The sequence below is a fragment of the Lathamus discolor genome, chromosome 5 (assembly GCF_037157495.1).
Source record: "Lathamus discolor isolate bLatDis1 chromosome 5, bLatDis1.hap1, whole genome shotgun sequence".
Lineage (NCBI taxonomy): Eukaryota > Metazoa > Chordata > Aves > Psittaciformes > Psittacidae > Lathamus > Lathamus discolor.
The window spans coordinates 105,776,690-105,802,227 of record NC_088888.1 but is presented as its reverse complement, the minus strand read 5'-3'; the positions used below and the strand labels follow the sequence as shown (position 1 = coordinate 105,802,227).

At 40.1% G+C, this 25,538-nt stretch overlaps 1 protein-coding gene across 2 annotated transcripts in view; it reads left to right on the top strand.

Moving 5' to 3' along the window:
- Positions 1–25,538, top strand: part of CD2AP (CD2 associated protein) — an 87,759-nt gene that overhangs the window by 35,747 nt on the left and 26,474 nt on the right. For both annotated transcript variants that reach the window (XM_065681778.1, XM_065681777.1), the window contains 5 exons: positions 9,151–9,304; positions 12,979–13,079; positions 17,299–17,419; positions 19,937–20,121; positions 23,803–23,908. In XM_065681778.1, the coding sequence (XP_065537850.1) occupies positions 9,151–9,304; positions 12,979–13,079; positions 17,299–17,419; positions 19,937–20,121; positions 23,803–23,908 (667 nt within the window). The remainder of the gene's footprint in view (positions 1–9,150; positions 9,305–12,978; positions 13,080–17,298; positions 17,420–19,936; positions 20,122–23,802; positions 23,909–25,538) is intronic.

Here is a 25,538-nt window from a genome sequence, read left to right as displayed (position 1 = left end):
AAAGTGGACAAGTGTGAGCCTGGCTTGAGTCAGTTCTTCTGCAGCTGGTTATATTTTATTCTTGGGGGGAAAAGTTAAAAATTATGATTTGAATCTGCAGCAGGCATGAATATTAATAATTCAATATTCTGAGAATATTTGTCTAAAAATTTACGAAATTGTGCTGTGCAGAGAGTTCACAGATGTCTTCTGGCATTCCTTGGTAGTGAAGTTTATCCATGAGGACTCTGCATCCTTGCTTTATGTACTCTTACATTTGAAGCATGCAAACATTTAAATATAAACGGATAGCTCTATGTAAAACTCTTATAAGAAACATTTAGGGGAACTCCCAAAGCCATGCTCAACTGATAAAATCCATCCAACCTGATGAAATCCGTACGTGGGTCCTGAAGGGGCTGGCAAATGAAGTTGCTAAGCCACTGTCCATCATATTTGAAATATCATGGCAGTCAGGTGAAGTTCTCAATGACTGGAAAAAGGGAAATATAACCCCCATTTTCAAGAAGGGGAAAATGGAAGACCCAGGGAATTACAGACCAGTCAGTCTCACCTCTGTGCCTGGTAAAATCACGGAGCATATTCTCCTGGAAGGCATGCTAAGGCACATGAAAAACAACAAGGTGCTTGGTGACAGCCAGCATGGCTTCACTAAGGGGAAATCCTGCTTGACCAATCTGGTGGCCTTCTATGATGGGGCTACAGAACTGCTGGACAGGAGTAGAGCAGTTGATGTCATCTACCTGGACTTGTGCAAAGCTTTTGACACTCTTCCACACAATATCCTTCTCTCTAAATTGGAGAGACATCAATTTGATAGGTGGACCGCTCAGTGGATAAAGAACTGGCTGGATTGCCGCACGCAAAGAGTTGTGGTCAATGGCTCAATGTCCGGCTGGAGACCGGTAACAAGTGGTGTCCCTCAGGGGTCGGTGTTGGGACCGGTGTTATTCAACATTTTCATCGCTGACATGGACAGTGGGATTGAGTGCACCCTCAGCAAGTTTGCCGATGACACCAAGCTGTGTGGTTCGGTTGATATGCTGGAGGGAAGGGATGCCATCCAGATGGGCCTTGACATGCTTATGAGGTGGGCTGATGCCAACCTTATGAAATTTATCCATGACAAGTGCAAGGTCCTACACCTGAGTCGGAGCAATCCCAGGGACAGCTACAGATTTGGCAGAGAAGAGATTCAGAGCGGCCCTGTGGAGAAGGACTTGGGGGTGCTGGTCGATGAGAAAATGAACACGAGCCGGCTTCAGTGTGTGCTTGCAGCCCAGAAAGCCAACCGTATCCTGGGCCGCATCAAAAGGAGTGTGACCAGCAGGTCGAAGGAGGTGATCCTGCCCCTCTGCTCTTGTGAGACCTCATCTGGAGTATTGTGTGCAGTTCTGGTGTCCTCAACATAAAAAGGACATGGAACTGCTGGAACAAGTCCAGAGGAGGGCCACGAGGATGATTGGGACTGGAGCACCTCCCGTATGAAGACAGGCTGAGAAAGCTGGGGCTGTTCAGCCTGGAGAAGAGAAGGCTGCGTGGAGACCTCATAGCATCCTTCCAGTACCTGAAGGGGGCCTATAGGGATTCTGGGGAGGGACTCTTCATTAAGGACTGTAGTGACAGGACACAAGGGGTAATGGGTTAAAACTTACACAGGGGATGTTTAGATTGGATATAAGGAAGGGGGGTGAGGCATTGGAATGGGCTGCCCAGGGAGGTTGTGAATGCTCCATCCCTGGCAGTGTTCAAGGCCAGGTTGGACAGAGCCTTGGGTGACATGTTTTAGTGTGAGGTGTCCCTGCCCATGGCAGGGGGGTTGTAACTGGATGATCTTAAGGTCCTTTCCAACCCTAACTATTCTATGATTCCGTGATTTGAGTAAATGGTGGGCTTTATGGAAGAGCTACAGCAAAATTGCTCCCATAGCAGTATGTTTCTGTAGCTGCTGTGGAAACTGCTGGGGATTGATGTCAGCTGGAAGCCTTTTTGCTAGCCTTAGTCTTGAACAGAAATGCCTTTGACTGGCGCATACAAAAATCAGAATATGAAGCAATTTCATTTTTCAAAGAGGCAAAAATATGAGGCATAATGCTGCTTTGCTGTTGCTTCAGCCTGATCATGGGTCAGTGCTTAAAAATAAACCCAGTGATTTACTGTTAAGGAGTCCCTACTTTGGCCATAAATTAGGCAAAAAAAAAAACAATCAACCCATGACACATGTTAATCTGCCCAGGAGGTAATTTGTCTTCCAAACCATGACAAGTTACTGTTCTTCAGATGGTAGCTACTTTCATCTTTAAAGTGATTTGTTTCTGTTTTCAAGAATTATGTTTAATTCTCTGGGGAATCAGGGTCAGCTTGTGACCTCTCCCAGCTGAGCTTTCCTGATAAGTGGAACCTGCTGTGACCTCCTGAATGCTCCAGGGAAAGAGCTTGGGATCTTCACAGCTAGTTTGGTTCATAAGTTTTCTTGATCTGTCCCTTTAGTTCAGGGCAAGTGTGGCAAAGGAATGAGACAGACAGGAATAGCTGCAATTTATTAATATTTCTTTCTTTGCCTGTATTAAATATTTAGCCTCTGTAGGCACCTGCACTGAGGATGAGAAAACAAGTTTTCTGTTCAAGGAGGAGACACTGGCGAAATGAAAGGATGTGGGATATCTTAGGTTTAAGAAACTGGAGCTGTTAAATCTGCCCTGTGCCTTCCTGTGTCCTGCTGTAACTGAGATTGTAAATGTGAGAAGTGACTGGTGCTTAAGTAATTAGCAATGTGAAGTTTATCTTCTAGGAGCCATGGTGTTTCACTGCACTTGAGCAGATTATGGCTGGCTCTTATCTGTATGCAGCTGTACAGATTTCTGTATGTATTTATATACAGTTGCATATGTGTTACTTTTCAGTGACAAGCTTTTTAGTTTTGCAGGCTGTGAGGGGAAGAGGTACACTTGTATACACAGAACCATGGCCTGTACATCTATCACAAGCTTCTAGTTCCTCTCTCCCCTAAAATAGTGACAAGTTGAATTCTGATTTCCTTATTTCCACTAAAAAAAAAATCTTAAACTTAATTTGCCAGTCCTTTGGTTCTTTATCGCTTTTCTGATGCGAAAGGAAATGAGATAATTCGTATGTGAGGGCTCAGTCATTTACCTCTCTGTATCCTTCATCTCAACATCTTTTAGAGATTAAGACCACTTTCTGCTGCTTGATCTTGCTTTAAAGTATACTTGGTCAGTAATAGAAATGCACATTGCTTTTGTACAAGCTGATGTTTCCTAGTTTACAGTGGAACAAATGTAGTAAGTCTACAGATTATTCTTGGTATAATATAGGAGGAGATGCCAACTGAAGTCTTAATATTTACGCTTGAAGAATCTAGCTAAGGATTTAGGTTTGCTGGATAATGGATTTTGCTTTGCCTTGTAATTCAGGAATAGACTTCATATTTGCAACCATCTATTTATTCCTCGTGTCCTTCCAGGTGATCTGACCTGCTTTCTCTTTCTCCACTGCCCTGCCGATTTTAGTGTTCTTTGCTTCTGGCGAGGGAGGCAGGGGGGATCCTGCCATGCCTGCTGAAGCCTTGTGTGGGCAAGCGGCTGATGGTGGAAAGGCTGCTTGCTTGCTTGCTAGCTTAAAGTAGGTCAGGAATGCATGCTTATTCTTTTATTTTAAAAGGCATCATGAGGGTGTAGATGTTAGATTTTGTCTGCATGTAAGGAAGATTAATTCTTGTTTCACATTGCTGTATTTCAGTGATTTTGAAATTTTCTATGTAAATATATAAATTTCCCTGAGAAATCATTAAACTGTGACAGGTACAATTAAAACAGTTTTAATGCCCTTAAGATTAGCACAATGGGGTTTTTGTACACATTTTTGTGTATCAGCCTGTAGCGATTTCGGCAAAAGTGTTGTGAAATGTGTCTGGTGGAGATTATGAAAACTTCAGACCTTTACGACTTGTGCTGTAGTTTGCAACAGAAGGGGTGGGTGGTTACTTCCCAGTTGAGTGTGTCTTATGCCAAGAGACAGTCTGTAGCGACCTTCTACTGCCAGGTCATAAATGCATAAAATCTGTGTTGCTAATGGAAACACTGACAAGGCTTGAACTGCAGTGGACTCCCATCATAAAAATATTAAAATTTGCAGCTGCAGTTAATGTCAGATTTTCACTTTATTATTTATTATTTCACATTTATTAATGTTTGCATCAATTAGTGCCCGTTTTCAGAGATCCAAACTGGTGTCTTGTTTCAAAATTACGTCTTTTGTAAAATATTAATGTGTCCAAAAGCTCAGAGTCATAACAGTGATGCTCGGGGTGAAGCTGCTGGCAGTGCTGGTGGGTGCTTTTTAAATGTATCTTAGAGTAGTTTCTTACTGTTTGAGGACTGATGTGACATACAGGTTGTGGTATAGTGGACCACATGCAAGTACAGAGACCAGGGATTCCTGAATTTGTTTTAACTTGGTTTGGCTATAATGTGGTTTCTAATGCCCTGAGGAAGGATAATTAATGCTGTAGTTCCTCTTGAACAAGAAGTGTGTGGGGGGGGGAAGTATTGCTTGCTTTACAAGTTTGTTCTGAAGAGTAGTAGGTTAAATATGGAAAATACAGTTGCTGGCTTATCCATGCCCTGCTTCCTAACCCCTTCTTCTGTAGTTCTTTGTCACTAGCTGCTGCAGCACTAGACTCCTGTGCGGCTGTTTGTCCTCTCCTTGTTGCAAAGCACCTTCATGTGATGCTACAGTCGGAGTGCTTTCTGATAGAGCAAGCAAAATGTCACTGTTGTCTGATTCAAGCAAAGCTGGTCTGTCCATTACCCAGGTCTGTTCATTGTAAATCTCATTTGTTTGCAGCTCTGCTGCTGTAGTCACCTTAATCTTTTCCTTGCATCCTCTTTTCTTATGTATGTCTCGGATTAGGACGGTTTCTCAAGTGCATATTCAAGTGTTCAACTTTCATAAAGTCTGTTCCTACCAGGCTCTGTCTGATCATTCTGTCTTCTTCTGACAAAATTCTTTGTCAGTAAGTCTTCAGCCTTTGAATCTGACTGCAAGATTACTCACAGAATTATTTTAATTCTTACTTTTAAATCTATGCTTTCTATTTAAATTTGCCATTGCTAGTCTTGTGTTAAGCTACTGAGAGTTTCCTACCCATCACTACTTCGATTACTGACTTAAGCCTGGCAAAGAAGATGCTTGCTCAAGCATTCCTCTCTCTATTTTTAGAATAATAAAATAGGGTTGGAAAGGACCTTAAGATCATCTAATTCCAACCCACCTGCCATGGGCAGGGACACCTCACACTAAAACATGTCACCCAAGGCTCTGTCCAACCTGGCCTTGAATGCCATCATGGATGGAGCATTCACAACCTCCCTGGGCAACCTGTTTCAGTGCCTCACCACCCTCAAAGTAAAGAACTTCTTCCTTGTATCCAGTCTAAACTTCCCCTGTTTCAGTTTTAACCTGTTACCCCTTGTCCTGTCACTACAGTCCCTAATGAAGAGTCCCTCCCCAGCATCCCTATAGCCCCCCTTCAGATACTGGAAGGCTGCTATGAGGTCTCCACGCAGCCTTCTCTTCTCCAGGCTGAACAGCCCCAACTTTCTCAGCCTGTCTTCATACGGGAGGTGCTTCAGTCCCCTGATCATCCTCGTGGCCCTCCTCTGGACTTGTTCCAACAGTTCCATGTCCTTTTTATGTTGAGGACACAAGAACTGCACACAACACTCCAGGTTGAGGTCACACAAGAGCAGAATAGAGGGGCAGGATCACCTTTGACCTGCTGGTCACACTCCTTTTGATGCAGCCCAGGATACGGTTGGCTTTCTGAGCTGCAAGCACACACTGAGGCCAGCTCATGTTCATTTTCTCATCGACCAACACCCCCAAGTCCTTCTCTGCAGGGATGCTCTGAATCTCTTCTCTGCCCAACCTGTAGCTATGCCTGGGATTGCTCCAACTCAGGTGTAGGACCTTGCACTTGGCATGGTTAAACTTCATAACCAACATCACCTTGGTTTTCAGTCTTTTGTAGTGGTCATTGCTTTTGTCTCAAATTGTTCCCTGTTGCTTGTAACCTGTAAATTACTTTGCTGCCTTTGATACTGCCTCTGGACTTAAAAGTGTGTTGCTTGTTTACTTCAAATTACTGGTGAAGGTGATGTTTACCTTACAGCTTGTTGTAGCACTTAGAAGTTATGGGTGGTGGGGTTTTGTTGTTGTGGTTTTTTTTTTTCTTTTAATAAATAAAGAGGGAGGTGATATTTTTCACCGGACTGCCAGTGTATGCCATCCCCATTTCCCTTTTGCATCTCTTTGCTTTTCACAAATTTATTGAAGCAGCTGCTTCTGAAGTCTTGTGTGAAGTGCAGACCCAGCAAAGGAGCCTGGAGCTGACTCCTTACTAGCAAGTGTTAGGACTAAGAAACTGGTTAACTGGGGAGGCGTTAGCTCCTGGAGCAGCTGGAAGCTCTTGGAGGCTGTATAAATTGCATGGCAAAAGATTATAATTTAGAAAATTCAGGGACCGAACCACTCTAGGCAAGTTTTCAAGCACCAATATGTTTTTCAGTTGAGCACAATGGTCTTGCAGTAAGGCAGCTTGTTGAAGGGTGTTTTGGAGGTGGAACACTTCTCAGCTGTTTGTCAGACTTGCAAATAACCAGCCAATAAACAGCAGTAAGACTGACAATGACAAAGTCTTTGAAATGTAAAATGTCTGCTTAAATAGGAGGTAGACCAGATGCTGTGCTTTCCCGTGTTTTGGGGGGAAGGGGGCTTGACTTGGAAGATGGATCTCAGCAGAGCTAAGATCTCCAGGATAGAAGTCCTGGAGATGGTGAGTAACAGCAGGAACTACTCACATTTTCTGAAAAGCTTCTTTATGTAATGTAGGTGAGTGGGAGGAAAAACTGTGCTGCCTGTAGTGTTGCTTATTCTACTTGCTCTGCTCTTTTGGGAAATAGGAAGGTGCTTTGGACTGTTTCGCTAGAGGTTTGCAGTAAGTTTGAAAGCATCAGTAGCATTCTAGACAGCTGAGTTTTTCAGCTGGACAGCTGCTCTAAGTAACCTGGGGTTTAATGTTCCAGAGAGCACCATATATGTCCTGGTAAATGTTTCTCTTGTTTTTGACTTTTCACCAATGCATGGATTCTGTTTTTTTTTAAAGCTCACATTCACATAACATTAGTAAGCATGCATATATATATATATACATATATATATACACATTGCCAATATTGCTTTCAAATATTATTTTATTGCAGCTACAGCTGCAGTAACCAGTGGAGCTGTTAACCAGTGGCTGCTGGTGGTGGATGCAAGAATTGTTCTGAAGTGGATCACAAAGAGTCCTTATGGGTGCTTGCTTTCCTCAAGACATTGTACTGCTGCAGTGAAAAAGCTGATGGACTTTGAGGGTCTTGCTAAGCACACAGCTGCATGAGATTCAGTGGATGTAACACAGTTGGGTTTTCAGAAAGTCTTTGAAGCTCTCCAAGTTACTGAAGGAATGAAGTTGCTGTGGAACTGAAGAAAGAATTATTTTATGGGTTGGAAGGTACTTGAAGAACAAGAAACAAAGGACTTACCACTAATTTATCAGGGTAGAGAAGAGTCAGCAATGGGATACTGCAGGAGCCAGTTGTGGTACTAGCTTTTTTCAACAATGTTGTGGTGTAAGCCCAGCTGGTAACTCAGAACCTTGCAGCTGTTCCCTCACTCCCCCGCCTTCTTCCTCCCCAGCTCCTGGAAGGATGTAGAGGAGAATTGAAAGAACAATGTGCAATGACAGCCCAAAACACCAGCAGGATGCAGGTGTCATCAGATCTGCTGAGACCAGTATGGGTACAAGAAGCTAGAAAGTTAAGGGGATGGAGCAGCTGCCTTGGGGAGATTGGGGCTGACAACACTAGGACTCTTCAGTTGAGAGGGTGAAGGCAAAGGGGAATATGATCAAGGTTTACACAGCCATGAAGGTAGTGATAAACTAAATGTAGTGATGGGGAGCATGCACTGGGATTAGTAAAGTGGCAGCTTAACACAGATGAGAGGAGTTTCTCTAAGTAGCAGAGGGTGAATATCTGGTGCCTATCCCTAAGGAAGCTGTGGGGCAGACCAGACCCTGAGTACAAAAAGGGATTAGACAGCTTTATCTGCAGACCTGAAAGGGAGAATGGAGAGGATGTATCTCCTTAATGAAACCCTTATGGATGCTCTGGGGATGTGGGAGGGTCTCGGTTGCAGGCTAGCTCTGTAAAGAGCATCTGAGATTGCAGCTGCTGAGAGTCGCTGTGCTCTAGGTGGGCCATTGATCTAACTTAATGGGTTTCTTCTTGTGCGAAGTGGTGACTTCCTTCTTTCAGAGGATCAGTTCTCTCATGGAATCTCATTTAACGATCTGATGCAGCAGAGTAAGTGCTGTGTACAGTGCCTTTTCTGTCAGGAACTGGTAATTTCTTGTTTTTAGGCTTCTTAGTCTTGATTAGCACATTCAGTTCCAATCCTAACACCTTAATTTAGAAAGATAAGAAGGTGGGAGACAATTCTGAGAAAAATTGTCTGTTACTTTCCTCTTACACCTTTCCTCTCAGTTCCTCCCACTCTGCTTCTTGTATCTCACTTTTTTCCACTCATGTCTTTCAGCAGTACGATTGCATCTTTTCCATAACAAAAACCTTTGAGCTTTCTGAAGCACAGATGATCACCCAATACAGTTTTATATGTTGCAATATTTTATTTACTGCCCTATCCTATGGGTCTGTCATTGAAGTAATCTTTATATTTTTAAAAAGGTTTTCAAATATGAGCTGTGACTGAAGAGTTATAATAAGAGACTTTTGGGCTCAAAGCTACTTAGGGTTGGAGTGGATGGCTAAAATACTGCCTGTTTCTCAGTTTTCTCAGCACAATAGCTTAGTTGTTTACTAACATGATTGTATGGAAGGGTTAAGTTTATTTTAAGGCCTTTAGTATGTTTAGTTGAGGAATGCCATGGTTTTTGAGTATAAGACATCAGTACACACCAGACTGTAAGTATCTGAAATCTGTTAGCCTATGGAGTACCTGTCTAAAAAACATTGACTTCTTGGGTAATTTCAGTGGCCTCTCAGTCTTTTAAATCTCTTGTTTCAGGAAGTTAAGAAGGATGTAGAACCCAAGGATGATGCCGTACCGGTCAGGAGAGAGAAAGCTGGCAATGTGGCCAGTCTTGTGCAGCGTATGAGCAGTTATGGGCTTCCAGCAGGAGGATTTCAGCCTCATCCCCCATCCAAAAGCTTCAAGAAGAGTACGTAGTCCTTCCAATTCCTTCAATTGTGTAAACTGCTGATGTGCATTTTTTTTTTCTTTTAATAAACATGAATCACTTAATGTCTGACTTAGTGTTAAGATTGTATGGAAAACTAGAGACATAGGAGGAAAAGCTTTGATTCTAAGCAAATTCTGCTCCTGGATGCATGTGCAGAAAACTTACATGTACTTCTTAACAGCAACAATAAGGATGAATTTTCCTGGGAGCAGGATTTAGCCCTTTCCACATTCCAGAGACTTGATCTGTAACTTCATGTGAGCTGTGCTTTTATTGTGTCAGGTACCTGAATGAGAACTGAAGGTCTCTTCATGATAATCGGAAATCTTCCTGTGGACATTTCTTTTAAACATCAAAGTTTTGTTGGGAATTCCAGGTTTTGTGACAAGGAAACATTCTGCAGTTCAGGTTCCTCTTGTTTGGTAGGCTTGCTTTTAGTGTGAAATAAGGTGGAGTTGGTGGTGTCAAAGAAAAATTGTGATGGCCTTCCTTTTGTTGTAAGTGCAGTCCTCAGGATGGTCAGGAGTACAGACTTAGTGACTCTGCGTGTGGTCTTCTACATTTTAATGCCTGTATTTAAATCAAGGTGACTAAAACCTAAAGCAGAAAACTTAGTGTTCCCTGCATCCAGAAAATTGGCCTGTTATTTATACTTGGACACTTCAGTCTTAAAAGAGACACTGGTTTAAATTACTCTGGCTTCCTTTCTCTTACAAGGGATTGTGAGTATTTATGATTTAAGCTTTCTTTAAAAGAAAGAATTGAGAACTTACTGTTTCTGGTATGTTTATACTTTGAAGTTTTGCCCATAAAAGGAGAAGAACCAGTAACTGTCTTTTAAAGTCCTAAAATGGGACCACCAGTTTAACAAATTTGTTGAACCATTTTCTAGGCAACTAAGGATATTATCTTAAAAATCACTTTGACTCTGATCTCCATATGTATATTTGCAACAGCCTATGAGTGCCTGTTAGATGTTTGCATCAGCAGGCTTTTAAAAATCTATCCTGAAAGATTAATGCTGTTCTTAGACTAATGCAACAAGGCTCTGAAAGGGAATCAACATCATCCTTATCGGTCCTTCCAACTAGGATTCTGTGATTCTATGATCTGATACTTGTTCAGAGATTGCCTGCTCATTCTGCTTGTCTCCAAAACCCTGGAATGATCTCATATACAGCATGTCTTGTGCTGGTGGCTGTGGCCAGGGTAGTAGGTAAAACTTGGGTCTCAAACTCTGCAGTTCTCTGGCTAGTCTCATTCTAAAAGAAAATCGTGTTCAAGTACCTTCCTTTAAGCATACCACTGTTTCCTAGGTGCAATGACAATCTCTGTTTCCATTTTACTTGCTGTTCACTCTTTCCTGGAAGACTGCTTAAACAGCTCCTGCAGATCCTGTTTGCTGTCTGTCTGGGCAATCATTCACTCCCTTCAAAAGGTTCCCAGTGCTTTGTTGTCTTCCTGTTTCTGGTTCCTAACCTGGGAAAATGAGGTTTACAATGTTAAAAAACTAAGTTAAGCTTCTTTGACAGCAAGTTGCCAGTGTGCAGTGAGGTAGGTTGTCTCTGCCTAGGGCATCCCTTGTTTTTTTTCCTCATGTGCAGCTCTCTTGGGTATTTTATATCAGCTGGGTAGTAAACTGCAGGCTCTATTCCTGTCAGTTAGATGGCTGCCTTTATTCACAAAAAGGAAAATACAGGAGGTGTGTTAAATTACAGTAAGAAAGGGATGAATTTGCTTTACTCCATAAAAAACAAATCCTGAAGCCAGACAAGTTGTTTTGGAAACAATTGCTTGAGGGCTTGCAGCCCAGTAGTCCTGCAGCACCATGTGAAGCTGAAGTGGTGTTTTCCAAGCAGATTGGTTAGCTTTCAAGGTTAGTCTAGGGATTTTCAAAACTGGAAGGCAGTACTTCCTGAACTATATATCACTGAAGTCAGACCTCGGGTGAGTTCTGCAGGTGAAATGCATATGTGGGTTTGGTTTCTCCCCCTCTTCCCCATGTAGATAGAATTACAATATGGAAAGGAATGCTGAGATCAGATTTATACCAAATGGCCATGGCTTTTTAATTTGTCTTTTTCTCTGGTATCAGTTAATCTCATACAAAGGAGGAGCCCTGAAAGTGCTGTAGGAGGTAGTAAAGGCCAGTGAACCATTTATTGCAATTACAGTTAACCTAACAATCCTTCTGGGCTTATGTATGAGTTTCAGTGGAGTTAAAAGAAGGGTGTATTAGGTGGGCAAGTATGTGTTACTAGAAATAACCCATAGAGCTTCATTCTCCTGGTTTATTTGCTTCCTGCCCCTTTTATGTTCCTTAGAGCATAGACCATATACTAGCATGTAGTAAATTCTTGATTTGGTGAGCCCTCTGTCAGAAATTTTAGATGCTGAATATTCTTCAGATGCCTGGTGTGTTTTGTACTGAAGATGCTGGGTAAGGCAGTCTTCTAAATGACTTTGGAATTTCAATGCTGCTATAATAAGACAAGGATTGATCTTGGAGGCAGTATTTGTGTTCTGAAATGTTTTTACCCAGCTAATCTTAATTGCTGAAGCTTGAGTATGGAAGGAGGGCAAAGTATAAGAGTATGGAAACTACACATCTTCTACAAGTTTAAGCTTTGTCACTTCAAACATTTATTTCATATATTCACTTAAAGTGTGGCAGATTTATTTTTAAGGAGTTTAGAGATCCTGTGTGGGTCATAGCACAGAATAACAGTTGCCTTCAAAATCATTCTGGCTGCTCTGTTGTGGAAAAGGTCTGAAGGCATGGCTGCTTGTTTGAAGGAGAGCTCTCTGGGTTCAGCTGTAGCATTGCTCCAGGGTATGTCCAGAGTAATTGGGCAATTGTAGATTCACACCACTCTGGCTTGAGGGATTGTTGGAAGCCACATCTATGCTCTCCTCTCTTGGGATGTCATTTTGTCTCTTTGCTGCCTGTGAAGCTTTAATGTTATGTGGTAAACATCTAAAGACTGTACTGTATTTTAATTTTGCCTTTGTTAAGCACTGCTAATTGAAGCTTAGTTTGAAATTCTCAACTCCATCCGGGTACTGAGAGAAGGGAGGGGTTTTGCCTTGACAGATAAAAATGAGTTTGGATTTTGAAATACGAGCCAAGCAAATGTTAGCATTACCTCAGAGCTGTAGTTAGCAAAGTCTTTGTTAGAGGACGGAAAGGCTGTTGGCATTTCTGTTGTGCAGAACAGAATGTGTCACTTCTTTCAAGGATTGCTTAAGACTGGAGGCTCAAACTTGCCCATTTTCTTCCAAGCAGGTGCTAACACTGCAACTGGCAGTGGTTGTCATTCCTGCAGATTATGCTCAGGAAACAGCTTGAAAAATCATTGTAGTGGGGGCGGGGTTTATCTGACTTGTTTGTGCGAACATGTTTTCTGTAGCATGTTTGTAACTGGCAGCATAGTGTTAGTTTGTAATCGACAGCCTGTGAAGCTCCCTGATTTTCAAGTTCTAAGATAAGGCTTGCTAGCCTAAAGTGACACAGGCAAGCTGGAAAACCAGCAGCAAAATCTGCATAGCTGTTCAGGTTGGTTTGTTGGTCTCCTGGTCAGATATGATCCTCAGCTGAAGAAATCTAGTTTTCCTTTGAAGAGTTCTTACTTTTGCCATTTCCTTTAATTCAGAGTCAAAGAAGCGGCAGTGTAAAGTGCTCTTCGAATATGTCCCACAGAATGAGGATGAGCTGGAACTCAAGCTGGGGGATGTGATTGACATCAATGAAGAGGTAAGCTGTTTTACAGAGCTGATAGTCTCTTTATATGTCCAAAAGGCAAATTGCTTCTTTGATTAAATGAATTACAAGAATGTTAGAAGAATAGCATGGGAATTAGTGTTTTTTAAGATAAATTTAGGAGTTTTTTCAGTCTCTAATCCTAAATCAATGAATGCTAGATGTTAGGAGAAGCATTTGATCATCACAGCAATAAATTATCTGTTACAGTTTCCTTTTTCAAAAGACTTTCACAGTTCTTTGGCCTTGTTTGTGATCCTGCTCTTTAGGATGCTTATGCTAAAACTGTTCCTTTAAGTTGACATACTCTTAACTCAGTTTAGTTGAAAAATGTTATTTGACCTGAGTTTTCCAGTCTCATGCTTTCTTGCAAACTCACTGAAGCTTTGAACTGATGTAGTAACAGCATTCAGCACAGAAGCCTGTATCTGTAATATGATATACATCAGCCACTTACACAAAAATATGGAGCATACAAATGCACTCAACATGTTATTTTTCTATTGCCTTCCTTTTTCACTGGTTAAGAAATACAATTAAAGATATATCTTGATGTTCACACTGTGATGGCAATGGCCCTCTGTATTTGAGTAGGGGTTTAGGGTAGAGGTTTCTTTTCCAACCTACGTGCTTCCTTGGTATCTGTTCCATTCAATAGCAAGTTGTTCTATTCAACAGCAACTTGTGTTGTGGGAAGCTTTTGGATATGTGGGAAGAGTGCCTCTTACAAGAGTGAAATCTGTCAGGGAGCCTGCGGAAGAGACCAGAGCGATTGTGGAAGAAACCTTTCCAGAGCTAGGTGGAAAGCTTCTGTGAATGCTCCATCCCTGGCAGTGTGCAAGGCCAGGTTGGACAAAGCTTTGGGTGGCATGGTTTAATGTGAGGTGTCCCTGCCCATGGCAGGGGGGTTGTAACTAGATGATCTTGAGGTCCTTTCCAACCCTAACTATTCTATGATTCTGTGGCATGCTCTGACTTTCACTGCACCATCTCTTCTCACTACCTTCCTGAGGGTCTGCAGAAGTAGATTTCTTCCTGGCCATGTGTCTGGGGGTCCTTTTTAAGTAGCTTTATGAGACTGTTTTTCATATTCCTGACATCTTTTGAAGAGAGTATTAATTCTTCAGGATCCTGACATTTACCAGGAAGGACTCTTCCATTCTCCTAGCAAGGAAGAAGTTATGCCTTTAGATGCATTTGTGCTAATGGTTTATAGAACTGAATAAACAGAGTGAGTGACTTGTAAAACCTGCTCATCAAAATCACAAATTCGTAAGTAACATTGTGAGCGGATGTTTTGTAACTGAGTGCTCCTGGATAGCCTCACCAGCTTGATTTATGAATAGTGCCCGTACACAGCAGTCATGACTTCAGATGGTCTAACGGAAGAATTTATGAGAGGTAGCATGTGCAGTAAGCTGTTGTGGAAGCTGCTTCTTTGGGTCACACATGTCAACATCTGGAATGATTTTGGGAGGGGTGTTCAGTGTGAAGCAATACAGATGATCAAATAGTCAAACAGAATGAAAAGATCAAAGCATTTCCTCATCTGGTTTTTTAAGGAAACAAGAGTTTTATTTTATTCTTGTATTAGTTTTTTTCTTCCCCCAAATCCTACGAGGTATAAAAAATACTGTAGCTAACTCGTAGTTTTTATGCTGCTTGCATGCTCTTTTTATGATGGTGTAGAATAGACCTGACAGGTGTAGCTTAGGTATGCTTCACAAAACTGGATGCTGATAAAACAGAAATGGGGAAAAAAGATAGGAAATACATTCTATTGGTTGTGTGGTATGCTGGGATACCTTGTCTCGATATCTTGCCTTCACTGCTATGAGACAATTCAATTCCATTTGTGTAAAAGGTGCAATTTATATATTCTCAGGTAATGCATAACTGTTACATCAAGCAAAGATTGTTTGGTCACTTTTTTAAATGGGGAAAACAAGAACGTGTGGGGTTTGAGTGCCAATTACGTGCACAAAGTGTACATGATAAATGTATCATTGCTGTAAAACCTTTATTTCTCCCTTGTTTTCCTCCCACTTGTGTCAGATGCAATGCTAAATAACAGAATTTTTTGTAGTATTTGCATGCTGTGTTATCAAGCATACTCAAAATTCACATGACTCAGTCAGTAGAGTTCTGCAGAACTGCTAGTTTTAGCTTTTCTTTTTTTTTTCGCTCCCCTTTTTGCTTATAAGTCTGAGTTTTCATTATCTTACAGAAATAATTTAGTTCACACTAAAGTACTGGTGTGTGTACCAAAGCTGTAACTCCCTCTTGTGGAAATTGTATCATGTGGTAAGATTTTGAAATGGAAGATAGGAGTTGTGAAATTGGGCCTTAGCAATACAGATGACAGAGATGCAGAGATACTCTCCACCAAAGCATGTAGAACTTTTTTAATCTGTATTTTAATGATGATTCAAGATAGATTTTCTGGTAACACAGTTTGTCCATAGTCAAGTTTTTTTAAAAGTGGTGGGGAAGCAAAAGCAAATATGCGCAAGAAATTGCTGTTTTATTATTGATACTCTTTGCATTGGCGGTGCTTTGCCTTGCAAGTCTGTGAAGTGCTTTGCTGAACTTATTTCTTGGCAGAAGAATAAATGGATGCTCCATTTGCTTTCTGTATCGTAAACATTAAAAGCCCGTTTCTCATGGCTCTTGGGTGTAGTATGGGTGAGTCAAGGCATCTGAATGTTAAATTTCTGTATATGTAAAGCACGAGCTGCTGGAGCCTGGTCAGCATATATAAGTAATCTGTGCTCAAAATTTGTTTCAGAGGACCAGACTCTGAATTTGAACCATCCACAGCTAAGGTATATTTGAGCACCAGAAAGCGTTTAAAAGTAACAATGCTCTTTTCATCGCCTATCTGTCACTGTAGCTGCCAGGTTTTGCGTGCATTCTGCTTGCCTGGAGGTAGGCTGGTGTCTAAACTGTGCCTGTGTGTCAGGCGTAGTGACCTACTAAACAAGGCTAAAAAAGGATAATGTAAAGAACTGCTGTTTGCCTTTTGTTTTTTCCTCTTGTTGCTTCTCTTTCTTGTCTAAAACCAGCTTTCCAGCCCTGAAATAGCAATCAAAATGAAATATTTTGAAAATTTATGTTAATTATAGTTTTTAAATAGTGCTCATTAGGCAAATATTTTTGATTTATTTAAGACACTTTGAAAACTGATCATAAATTTGAAAAGCACAATTCTTACTCGGTCTTCTGACCCTGTTGTACATTGTCACCTATGTATGCCCAAATGTTATATGTTTTGCTTTGGACCATGGGGTATTCCTGATAAATGTTCCATTAAATGTGAAGTATTCCAGTGTAAATGACACAGTGTGAATTACAGGAATCAAAGCACATAACTGAGCACTGGAGTAATTATGTTCCCTAATTCCTGGCTAAGCTTCTTTTCAGTGCAAAAATTAATGGTTTTGTGATTTAGGAAAGCCAACAAAATTTAGCATCCAGTAGACCTATATCCTTAGGACTGTTGTTTGCCGCCACAGAATCCTCATGTATCTTTGTCGCCATCAGCAACTGGCCAGCTCTGATGTGAAAGTGTGACCTTATGACCCAGCTAGAGCCAGCATGTGCTATTCAGCCAGTTGCCTCCTGCTAGAAGGAATGGACTGCTTAGTTTTCTGTTACTCTGATGTCCTGAAGGACTTTTCTCTGTTCTATCCAATATTACCTGTATGAATTTTATCTTTGAATCTTGGGTCTTTTGATCAAAATTGTTTGAAACTGTTTAATGGGTATGAGGCCACTGGGAGTAGCACTGGTAGAAATTACAGACACAGGAAAAGACAGATGAACAGCAAGAATCCACAAAAATTTCCTTAGCCAGGTTAAAAGTTGCATCTTTACTTCTTAAACAGTGATATTTTCTTCTTCTCTTAGATGTGTAATGCCTGTTATGCTGTTTTACCATGAGAAAGTTGATGGACATTTTGCTGCTGTCCTGGATTAATTGGCAGGGGCTAGTCTCATATTTCAGGATCATTGATGAAGTGACAGTAAACCCTTTTCTTGCTCTTCTTTTTCGCCTATTATTTCTACATCTTTGTGAGGCTTCTTTAAGGAGAAATCATGGTCATTTGAACTTCTCCAAAGTTGTTTGTAGAGTTTTATAAAGGAAGCATGGCTGGAATTTACAAAAACTTCCTTTTGCTTTATTAGTAATGCTCCGAATATTTCTACACAGGTAGAAGAAGGCTGGTGGAGTGGCACACTAAATGGCAGGACAGGGCTGTTTCCTTCAAACTTTGTGAAAGAATTGGAAGTGGCTGATGATGGAGAAACACAGGACTCTCTGGATGACACAGGTGGTATTCTGTTGTAAACCCTTAAAGTAATTTTGGATCTCAGGTATAATTTGGAGTATGATGGTTGTATTGCAACAAAAGATGTAAAGAATTCAAGCTTCCTAAGAATGGGAAGTATTGAATTTAATTCTAGAAAATGCCAATGCTAGCTATGAAGGTATTTGTCCTGCTCCCAATGCACTTTTGATAAAATTGCAGTTGAGGTACTGGTCTTACAAATGCATATTCTGCATTTATAATAATAATAAATATAAAATTATTCTTTCATTTAATAGCTTTTCTCAGACATGGGGTTCTTTAACACAGAACTTAAGTGTTTAACTCTGTCAGTTGAGAATTAAAACTTGAATTGAGGCTCTCTATACTGTTCTGATTCAACTTAAAAAGAATCCTGAGAAGGGGTCCCTGTTTCTTCACTGGTTTAATCTAACAATAAAATGTTTTTAAGTCAGTGTTTACATTTAGCCATTTCTTTGTGGCTGTATAGTTTGAGCAGAAGCAGACAGTCTGTGAGTGCTGAATGGTGCCAGGCAGGTGCATGCTTTACAGGCAGTTCCTTGTTCCCTTGAAACTGCACCTTAGAGGCATTGTCTATGAAGACCTGTTTGAAGCCTGGGGACTTGTGACATGATACTGCTAGAATGGTAGTGTTCTTTAGGAGCAGCATCTTAATGCAAGTTAATCTTAACTTAATGCTTGAAGACAGCTGCGTAATGTTCAAGGGGAAAAGTGACTATTTTTTTTTTTTTGTCTTTCAGTAATGCACACTCTCATTTACAAGATGTTCAGTATTGATTTGTTTCTAATAAGGGTTTGTTCAGAGATAGGGGAAAAGTCTGGCTTGGATTTTCTTTTTATTGCTAAATTGTGGAAATAATTGCAGTAGCATAAACCAAAAGCTCTTTGACTTGAGCAGCCCCAAATAGCTCAGTGGCTGTCTCCTTGGAGGTCGTTACTTGAATTAGTGAGGCCTGGAGAGATGAATTTACAAATGGGCATGTGTTGGTCTTAATTCCTGAATACAGAGATTAGTGGGACAGAACAGTAATTTCAAGTAGTTGTAGTGGCAGAAAGTTATGATTTTCACAGTTATGATTTTCAGCCCCTCACACCCCCAGATATTATATTTAACTTTCAGTATGTTCACACTCAGGATTTCAGGTATCTGCTTGTTCTCCCCTTACCACTGGGAAACAGTAAATATCCCATTCACTGAGCTATGATCTTTCAAACATGCAGCTATTCCATTCTTATCAATGGAATATCTAGCTATTCTTTTAGGTATGTAAGAGGGATATAACTGAGTAGTAACTCAGTTGAGAAAAAGCCAGATAAAAAAAAAAAAGAGTCAAGAGCCATGTAACTTCACAGTATTATGAAAACCTCATAAATTTATGGTGGAGGGAAAAGGCTTTAATCTTTATTGAAATTTCCAGAAAATAACTGGAAAACTGAAAGATGTGGAGACTATTTTGAATTTGGTTTCTAAAAGCTCTCTATTTTCACATTGCCATCTCCTGGCATTCTGCATGTGGAAGTAGTTTGCCCACGAATAGTGGTTTGTAGGTTTTAACAGATTTGATTGCAACTTAAAAGTTAAAAGAGAAGGAAGGAAAAAATAATAAAAAAGCCACCAACCAAATAACCAAGTCAAAAAAAAAAAAAGGAAAAAAGGTGCGTGTGTGTGTGGGGTGGTGGTGGGATATAGATATCTTAGAAGAGCTTAAAAGCTCTTTAACTACACTTTTTCAGAGTGAATAAATGTTGTCCCTCAAGACTGAAAGATTTAAAGAATACTTAATCACTGGTAGATAACACAAGTATTTATCTTGGCCAACTGTATCTGATATGAATGCTGAACTCCTTTAAAACAGGGTTTAGGTGTTACCAGGTTAAAAAGCTATTTAAATAAATTTGCAGTGAACTTTTCAGGTATTTTTGATAGTGCATTTTGAGCAAAAGAAAAATTTCACTTTGGTGCCCTGAGAGGCATCATTTGATCGCTGAAACGACAAATGATGTGCTGAAACACAGTTGCGTGGTTTGTTTTTTTTTCTTTTTTTTCTCCCCATGGCTGCCGAAGCATAGTAGGACTCATTATGGACCTTTATTGATTATCAGTTTCAGCAGCTATAGCTGTGCAAATGACAAGTTTTAAATGTTGGACTAAGCCCATGTCTTTAGACAATGCATAAGCAGTGTTTCCGAAAACTAATGGAAAAACATTGATGTTAACAGGCTGTGGAGCCTGAGTGATAATTGAAATAGAAAGCAATATGAGCAATCTAATGACTTAGTAGCCAAGAGTATTTAGTGCAATACTGGTGTAATTTCAAATGGTCTGAAGTTAAATGTACAAAAGGAACAAATGTGAGGTATTACAGCTACAATAATGGTCCTGGAAATGATGTTTAGCAAGAGTGGTGCACGCAGTTATGTTATTCCCACTTTTTTTTTTTTCCAAGAAGAGCAAATAATTTCCAATCTTAGACCAAATTTTTTTTTTCTTTCTTTCAGAGTCTGTTTTCAGTGGTCCTACCTCACCTGTGGCCTCTCCAGGAAATGGGACTGAACCTGCATCTGGACCAGCACAGCCAAAGAAAGTCCGAGGTGTTGGGTTTGGAGATATCTTTAAAGAAGGCTCAGTGAAACTTAAGACAAGATTATCCAGTAATGAATCAGAAGATAAAAAGCAAGATAAGGTTCGTACTGATTCATATTGGCTTTGGCTTTTTTTTTTTGTTTGTTTGTTTGGTCTTTGGTTTTTTTTTGGGGGGGGGAGGAGGAGAGGGTTCTTATATAAGTAACTTAAAAGACTTGGCTCTGAAGATGATGTATCTTGCAGCTGCTGGATGCACTGGCCATTTAAAAATTTGTCAATATGGCTCCATAATCAGGCCATATTCTTCTTATGGGGGCTCTTGCCTATAAAACAAAACAAACCCCCTCAAACTTACTCATAGTAAGTTATATTGATTCCAAAAGATCTGTTCAAGTGTTTTGGTATTTGAAGCATCAGAGAGGCAAAACAAAGCTGATATAAAAATTGTCATTTCAAAGAGCTATGATGTATTTGAGAAGTTATTGTGTCTTACATCTACAGTGCGGTGAAGTCTTTCCATACAAGTGAAACTTGTCCTTTAAAACAATCAATGTTTGGTGGGTTTATTTTAGTTTTGTTTTTTGATTTGGTTTGGTTTGGTTTGGTTTTTTGTGTGTGTTTTGGTTTTGGGTTTTTTTTTTTGTTTTTTGTTTGTTTGTTTGTTTTGTTGTTGTTTTGTTCCTCCCCTCCCCCCAATTTTTGGTGGATGCTGAGATGGGTGTTCTAGGTGTCAACCATCATTACCAGTGTAAATGTCCTTCAGTAAATGCTGCCAAGCTTTTGGCTTTGGTGATGTCTTAGGTTAATGAGCTACACGAACTGGTGATTGTGTAAGCCTGAAAAAAATCTGTTCTACAGTTTGCATCTTCTTTTCTTTTCCTCCTTTTTTATGAGTGGGGCAGGGGAAAAGGCACTTTTATTCTTTATATTGAACTTAAAGCTTAGGAGGCAGGAGATAATGTGACAATAATGGAATTGCTTTAGTTTGTTTTGTTTTGGTCTGGATCTGAGAGCACTGTTACCACTTGCAAGCACAATAGCAATACACAGTCCTTGATCTTGAACTTATGCATTTTTTTTATGCCATGAGCTTCTACACGGATTTGCAGCTTTTGATAAATTAAAGGCAATGGAGATAATACACTGTTTCAGTTTTTACTCAGGTGGTCAATGAAAGCAAGCTTTTAAAACCTTGGACAATTTAATATATTTTTTTTTGTGGGTTATGGTCATTAATGCTGTTTGTTGACTGATTTGCTTTCCTCTGCTGCTATGGAAATAATTGTAATGGTGTAAGGGAAAATGTGGCATGAGTCCCTAGAAAGAGGGTAGAGACAGAGACTCCCTTGAATGTGTTTTCCATTGATAGCAGTGTGAAGAGCAGTGCTCATCCACTTATAGACATGTATGTTCTCTTTGTTTCTGATCCTGTCAAAACATCAGGTGATTTGGCAAACAGATAGCAGATTACTGATTTGGTTATCTGCTAAGGACTTATCTGCTAAGGATGGTGTTGCTCAGCTTCAGAGTCCTTTCAGTATACTGATGGAGGGAGGTTTTTTACCAAGGTCTGTAGTGAAAGAACAAAAAACAGTGGTTTTAAATTGAAGGAGGGTAGGTTTAGATTGGACATAAGGAAGAAATTCTGCACTATAAGGGTGCTGAGGTGCTGGCAGAGGTTGCCCAGAGAAGCTGTAAGCTGTGGCTGCCCCATCCCTGGCAGTGTTCAAGGCTGGGTTGGATGGGGCTTTGAGCAACCTGGTCTAGTGGAAGGTGTCCCTGCCCATGGCAGGGGATTGGAACTGGATGAGCTTTAAGGTCCAACCCAAACCATTCTGTGATTCTGTGAAGGCTCAGTGATTTTCCTCAGTTCTCCCTGGGCTTTTACCTTGCAGCAGGATTCTGTGGAATCACTACATCCCCTTGTGAATGCTGTTAGACTAGGCTGTCAGGACCTAGCTTTCAGTTTGCTTTCTTGTTGTGAGATTGATCACTCAAAAGCATCTTTCCTTACTTTCTACCTTGTAACTTGGGAGTATAAAGACCCTAACTAAAGTATTTTCAATTAATATGAAGTCTGCTCAGACATTTTGAATTGTGTTATTTGACTGTGCATAAACACTGAAATATATTGTTGCTCTGTTGTTGGTTGGCTTGCCTGGGAAGTTGTTATAGGCCATCTCTCAGCAAGAGGGAAATGAAGTGCAAAACCAGTTTTGCATAGCTTATAGATAATGAAATAGACAGTCGAGTTTAGCACTTAATATTCCACTTACTCTTGTTGCCAAGGTTATCCCAAAGGTGAACAGACTTACAAAACAACATAGAAAGCCTTAGGAAGGTAATTCTCATGAAGGTTTTGCAAAAATTAATGACTTCTTTGTATTTGTGCTCAACTCACTTTGGAGCTAGATGGAGGGATGCTGGAAGGTTGTTCTCAGTCCTTAAGCCAGTAAGGAAAAAAGCTGTCATCAGGAAACTGTAGAGAGGGCTTTTTTTAACTTGGGGAATTCGGAGACTGTTCAGCGTAGGAAGGCTGAGCTCTAATGTATCTGAAGTGCTCTAGAGTATGTATGGTCCTGCAAGAGGGAGTTTCAGCTGGTCCCAGCATCCTGCCTGGGGTCAGGCTATTTATACCCTGCCTGCCTAAACTTCCTTTCATACCCTTACTTGCATCCCATTTTGGAAGAGTGAAATGTAGAGAACTATTTCCATGTTGGACTTGTTTAACCCCATAGGTGGGTTATTTTAGTGCTTACTTCATATAGCATTCTGGAGCAAGTTAAATTGCATATGTACTTAAAGAACATTGTGAGTGACCGTGGCTTCTGCTATGGTACGTCAGAGGTACCAAACACCAGTTCATGGGCACTACCTGGTTTTAAGGAGTAAATCTAGTTTCTTTGGCAGTAGAAAGTCTGCAAAGTTTTAACCATAAATGAAAATGAACAGAATAACTAAAGGCAATGGGAGTTTTCACATCAGTAATGCTACTAGGGCTGCTCAGGTAAGTACTGACTGTAAGATCATATTCAGTGTTTGTAGCTCATAAGTCTGTGAAGAAGTGGATGCAGCTGAAGCTGTCTGAATCTTCCTGGCAGCTCAGTATATCTCCTGGGTGGGGGGAAAAAATCAGCATTAGAACAATTATTTTGGTTGGAGGTTGACTTTGAAACTTGTTACTGGTCGCAATGCCTTTCTGTTACTTTACTAGTGGCACTTACCTGTTCTGTATGAATTGCTAAGAGTGAAGGGAAGCTAGGATGGGTTTTCATGTGATTTTACTTTTGTCTGAATAGTTAAAAGCTGTTTGCCTCTTCAGCTGAGGTGGCTTATGGCTACTGAATATTACTGCTTTATTCAAGAGCACGGTAAGCATGGTCAGTGAGTTACTTTCAGTAGAGCTGTTAAAGAAGTGCTTCTGCTCTGTGCTGGAGAAGGCAATTTTCAGGCTAATGGAAAAGTAACACTTGGAACTGCTGAAATACAATTGCAAAAGTATATCTGGCAATGTTTTGAGATTGGCTTCCAGTGTCAAATCCGTGCTCTATCTTTAATCAGTAGACAAAATTCTAATCGCTGTAGCTGTAATGAGGTAACTACAGTAAGTGAAGTACTTAAGCAAAAAGCTTACTGAATCTCTTGCAGATGGTCATTTGCATCATGCCAGCTAATGAAAACTTGAGTATGTTCTGTAGCCTAATAACAAAAAAAATGGGGTGGGGGTGAACAAACCCTCATAAAGAATTTTTGCTAACAAAGTTCTCTTTTATTTACACAGCCATTACCTAACCATCCCCCGGGAACAAAGCTAGTTCATTTTCCCAGTACAACAAAAACTGAGAACTTGTCAGAAGTAACAAAAGCAGAAGCTGACAGTAAACTTGGTAAGGCTGGAAATTTACATCTATTACTTGATAGTGCTCTCTAGAGAAGTATTTGGTTGTCAAATTTTTTGCGTTAAGTCTTACACAAAAATCCAGTATACTCAAAACTGATATCCTGTACCTTTCAGGAGCTCTGCAAATGCAAAAAAGCCTAAAAAAGTTTTTACTTGCATTTCTGTGGAAAATGAATCAAAATATTTGTAGGATTGTCCCCCAGAACAAAATCAAGCTGGGGTATGAAGTTTTATTACAGCAGTCTCTTTGCATTATTTTGCTATCTTGATCTGTGCAGACTTACTGTCTGCCTAGCTTTTAGTGTTCAGAGGGAATGCTGAAAATCTATTGCTATGGAACAGTCCCTTAATTTGGTTTCTGTCACTAGATTACAGAAGTCAGTTTCTAGGTTTAGGATTTACCGTGGAGTTGCTAGTGTGCTCTCATAACTGTCAAACTGAAGTTGTTTGCATCGTAAAGTTGGTGTTGATGTTTTGTTAAGTCTGTTCCCTAGATAATCCAGTTCCATTGTGATTGTTTATAACTTTTTTATTTGTCTTTTTTATTATCTCTAAGAATTTATGAGTTCATTTAACTACCAAATTTCATAGTTTTAAATAAAGGGATATCTTTAAGCTTACCCAAAACAACTTGTGGGAGCGCCAACACCATATAAAAAATTAACTTCAGTTATACGACGTGTAGACAGCTCATTTTGCCTGGTTCCAGAGCAAACTCTTTTTGACTTCTGTATTATAATTTCAAGTATATTTTTGTTTTATGTGGAAATACCTTATTTTGGTGCAAGTGGGTTGTTTAGGTGGAATGCATAATTTGCAGAAATAGGAAAACTGCAGCAAACAATTGACTTTAATTGTGTCCAGGAGTTGTGTAATGTAGCACAACAGGGCACTTGAAACAGCATGTTTGTCAGAGCCCTGCTTATCTGTAGCTTTAACAGTGTATAAGGTATCCTTGCTGTTTTAGCCATATTCTGGTTTTGCTGACTTGGATAGCTATAAATAGTATGACCATGTTTCCAAACAGGTGATTACTGTCAAGAAATGTTTGGTGCAATGGGTTGAGAGCAGTTAATATTTGTTTTGCCGTTACAAAGCATACATCAAAAGCTTGTGTATGATACAAATGATTCGATGGAAGTTTCTGCTAACTTGCAACTTTCAAATCTTTCCTAAACATCAAAATTGGGATAATCTTTGGATCTTGCTTTTAAACCATTCCAGTGCTATTGCTGTAAGTGCACCAAGATAATGTGCAACCCTGACCACAACTCTTCCTAAAAAATCTGAACATTCAGTACTGAACACTGATCATTCAGTATTTAGCTCTTTACATAATTTCTGATGCATCTCATGCTAAAAACGTAGAAATTGGACTAATCCAGTAGCTATGTTGGGTGTCTGCTTCCCAGAGAAAGAATACGTCAGAGAGGAGCTTAAATATGATAGTAATAGATGCTGTAGGAGAACATCAGTAGAGAGGCACCATTGAAGAACATCTTACAACCTTTTGAAGAAAGCTTGGTTTTCTTACATAGTGTTTTTATTTCAACATCGACTATTGTATAGTTTATAGCTATAATCCTCAGTTTTGAGAGAGTGAGTTTAAAATAAAC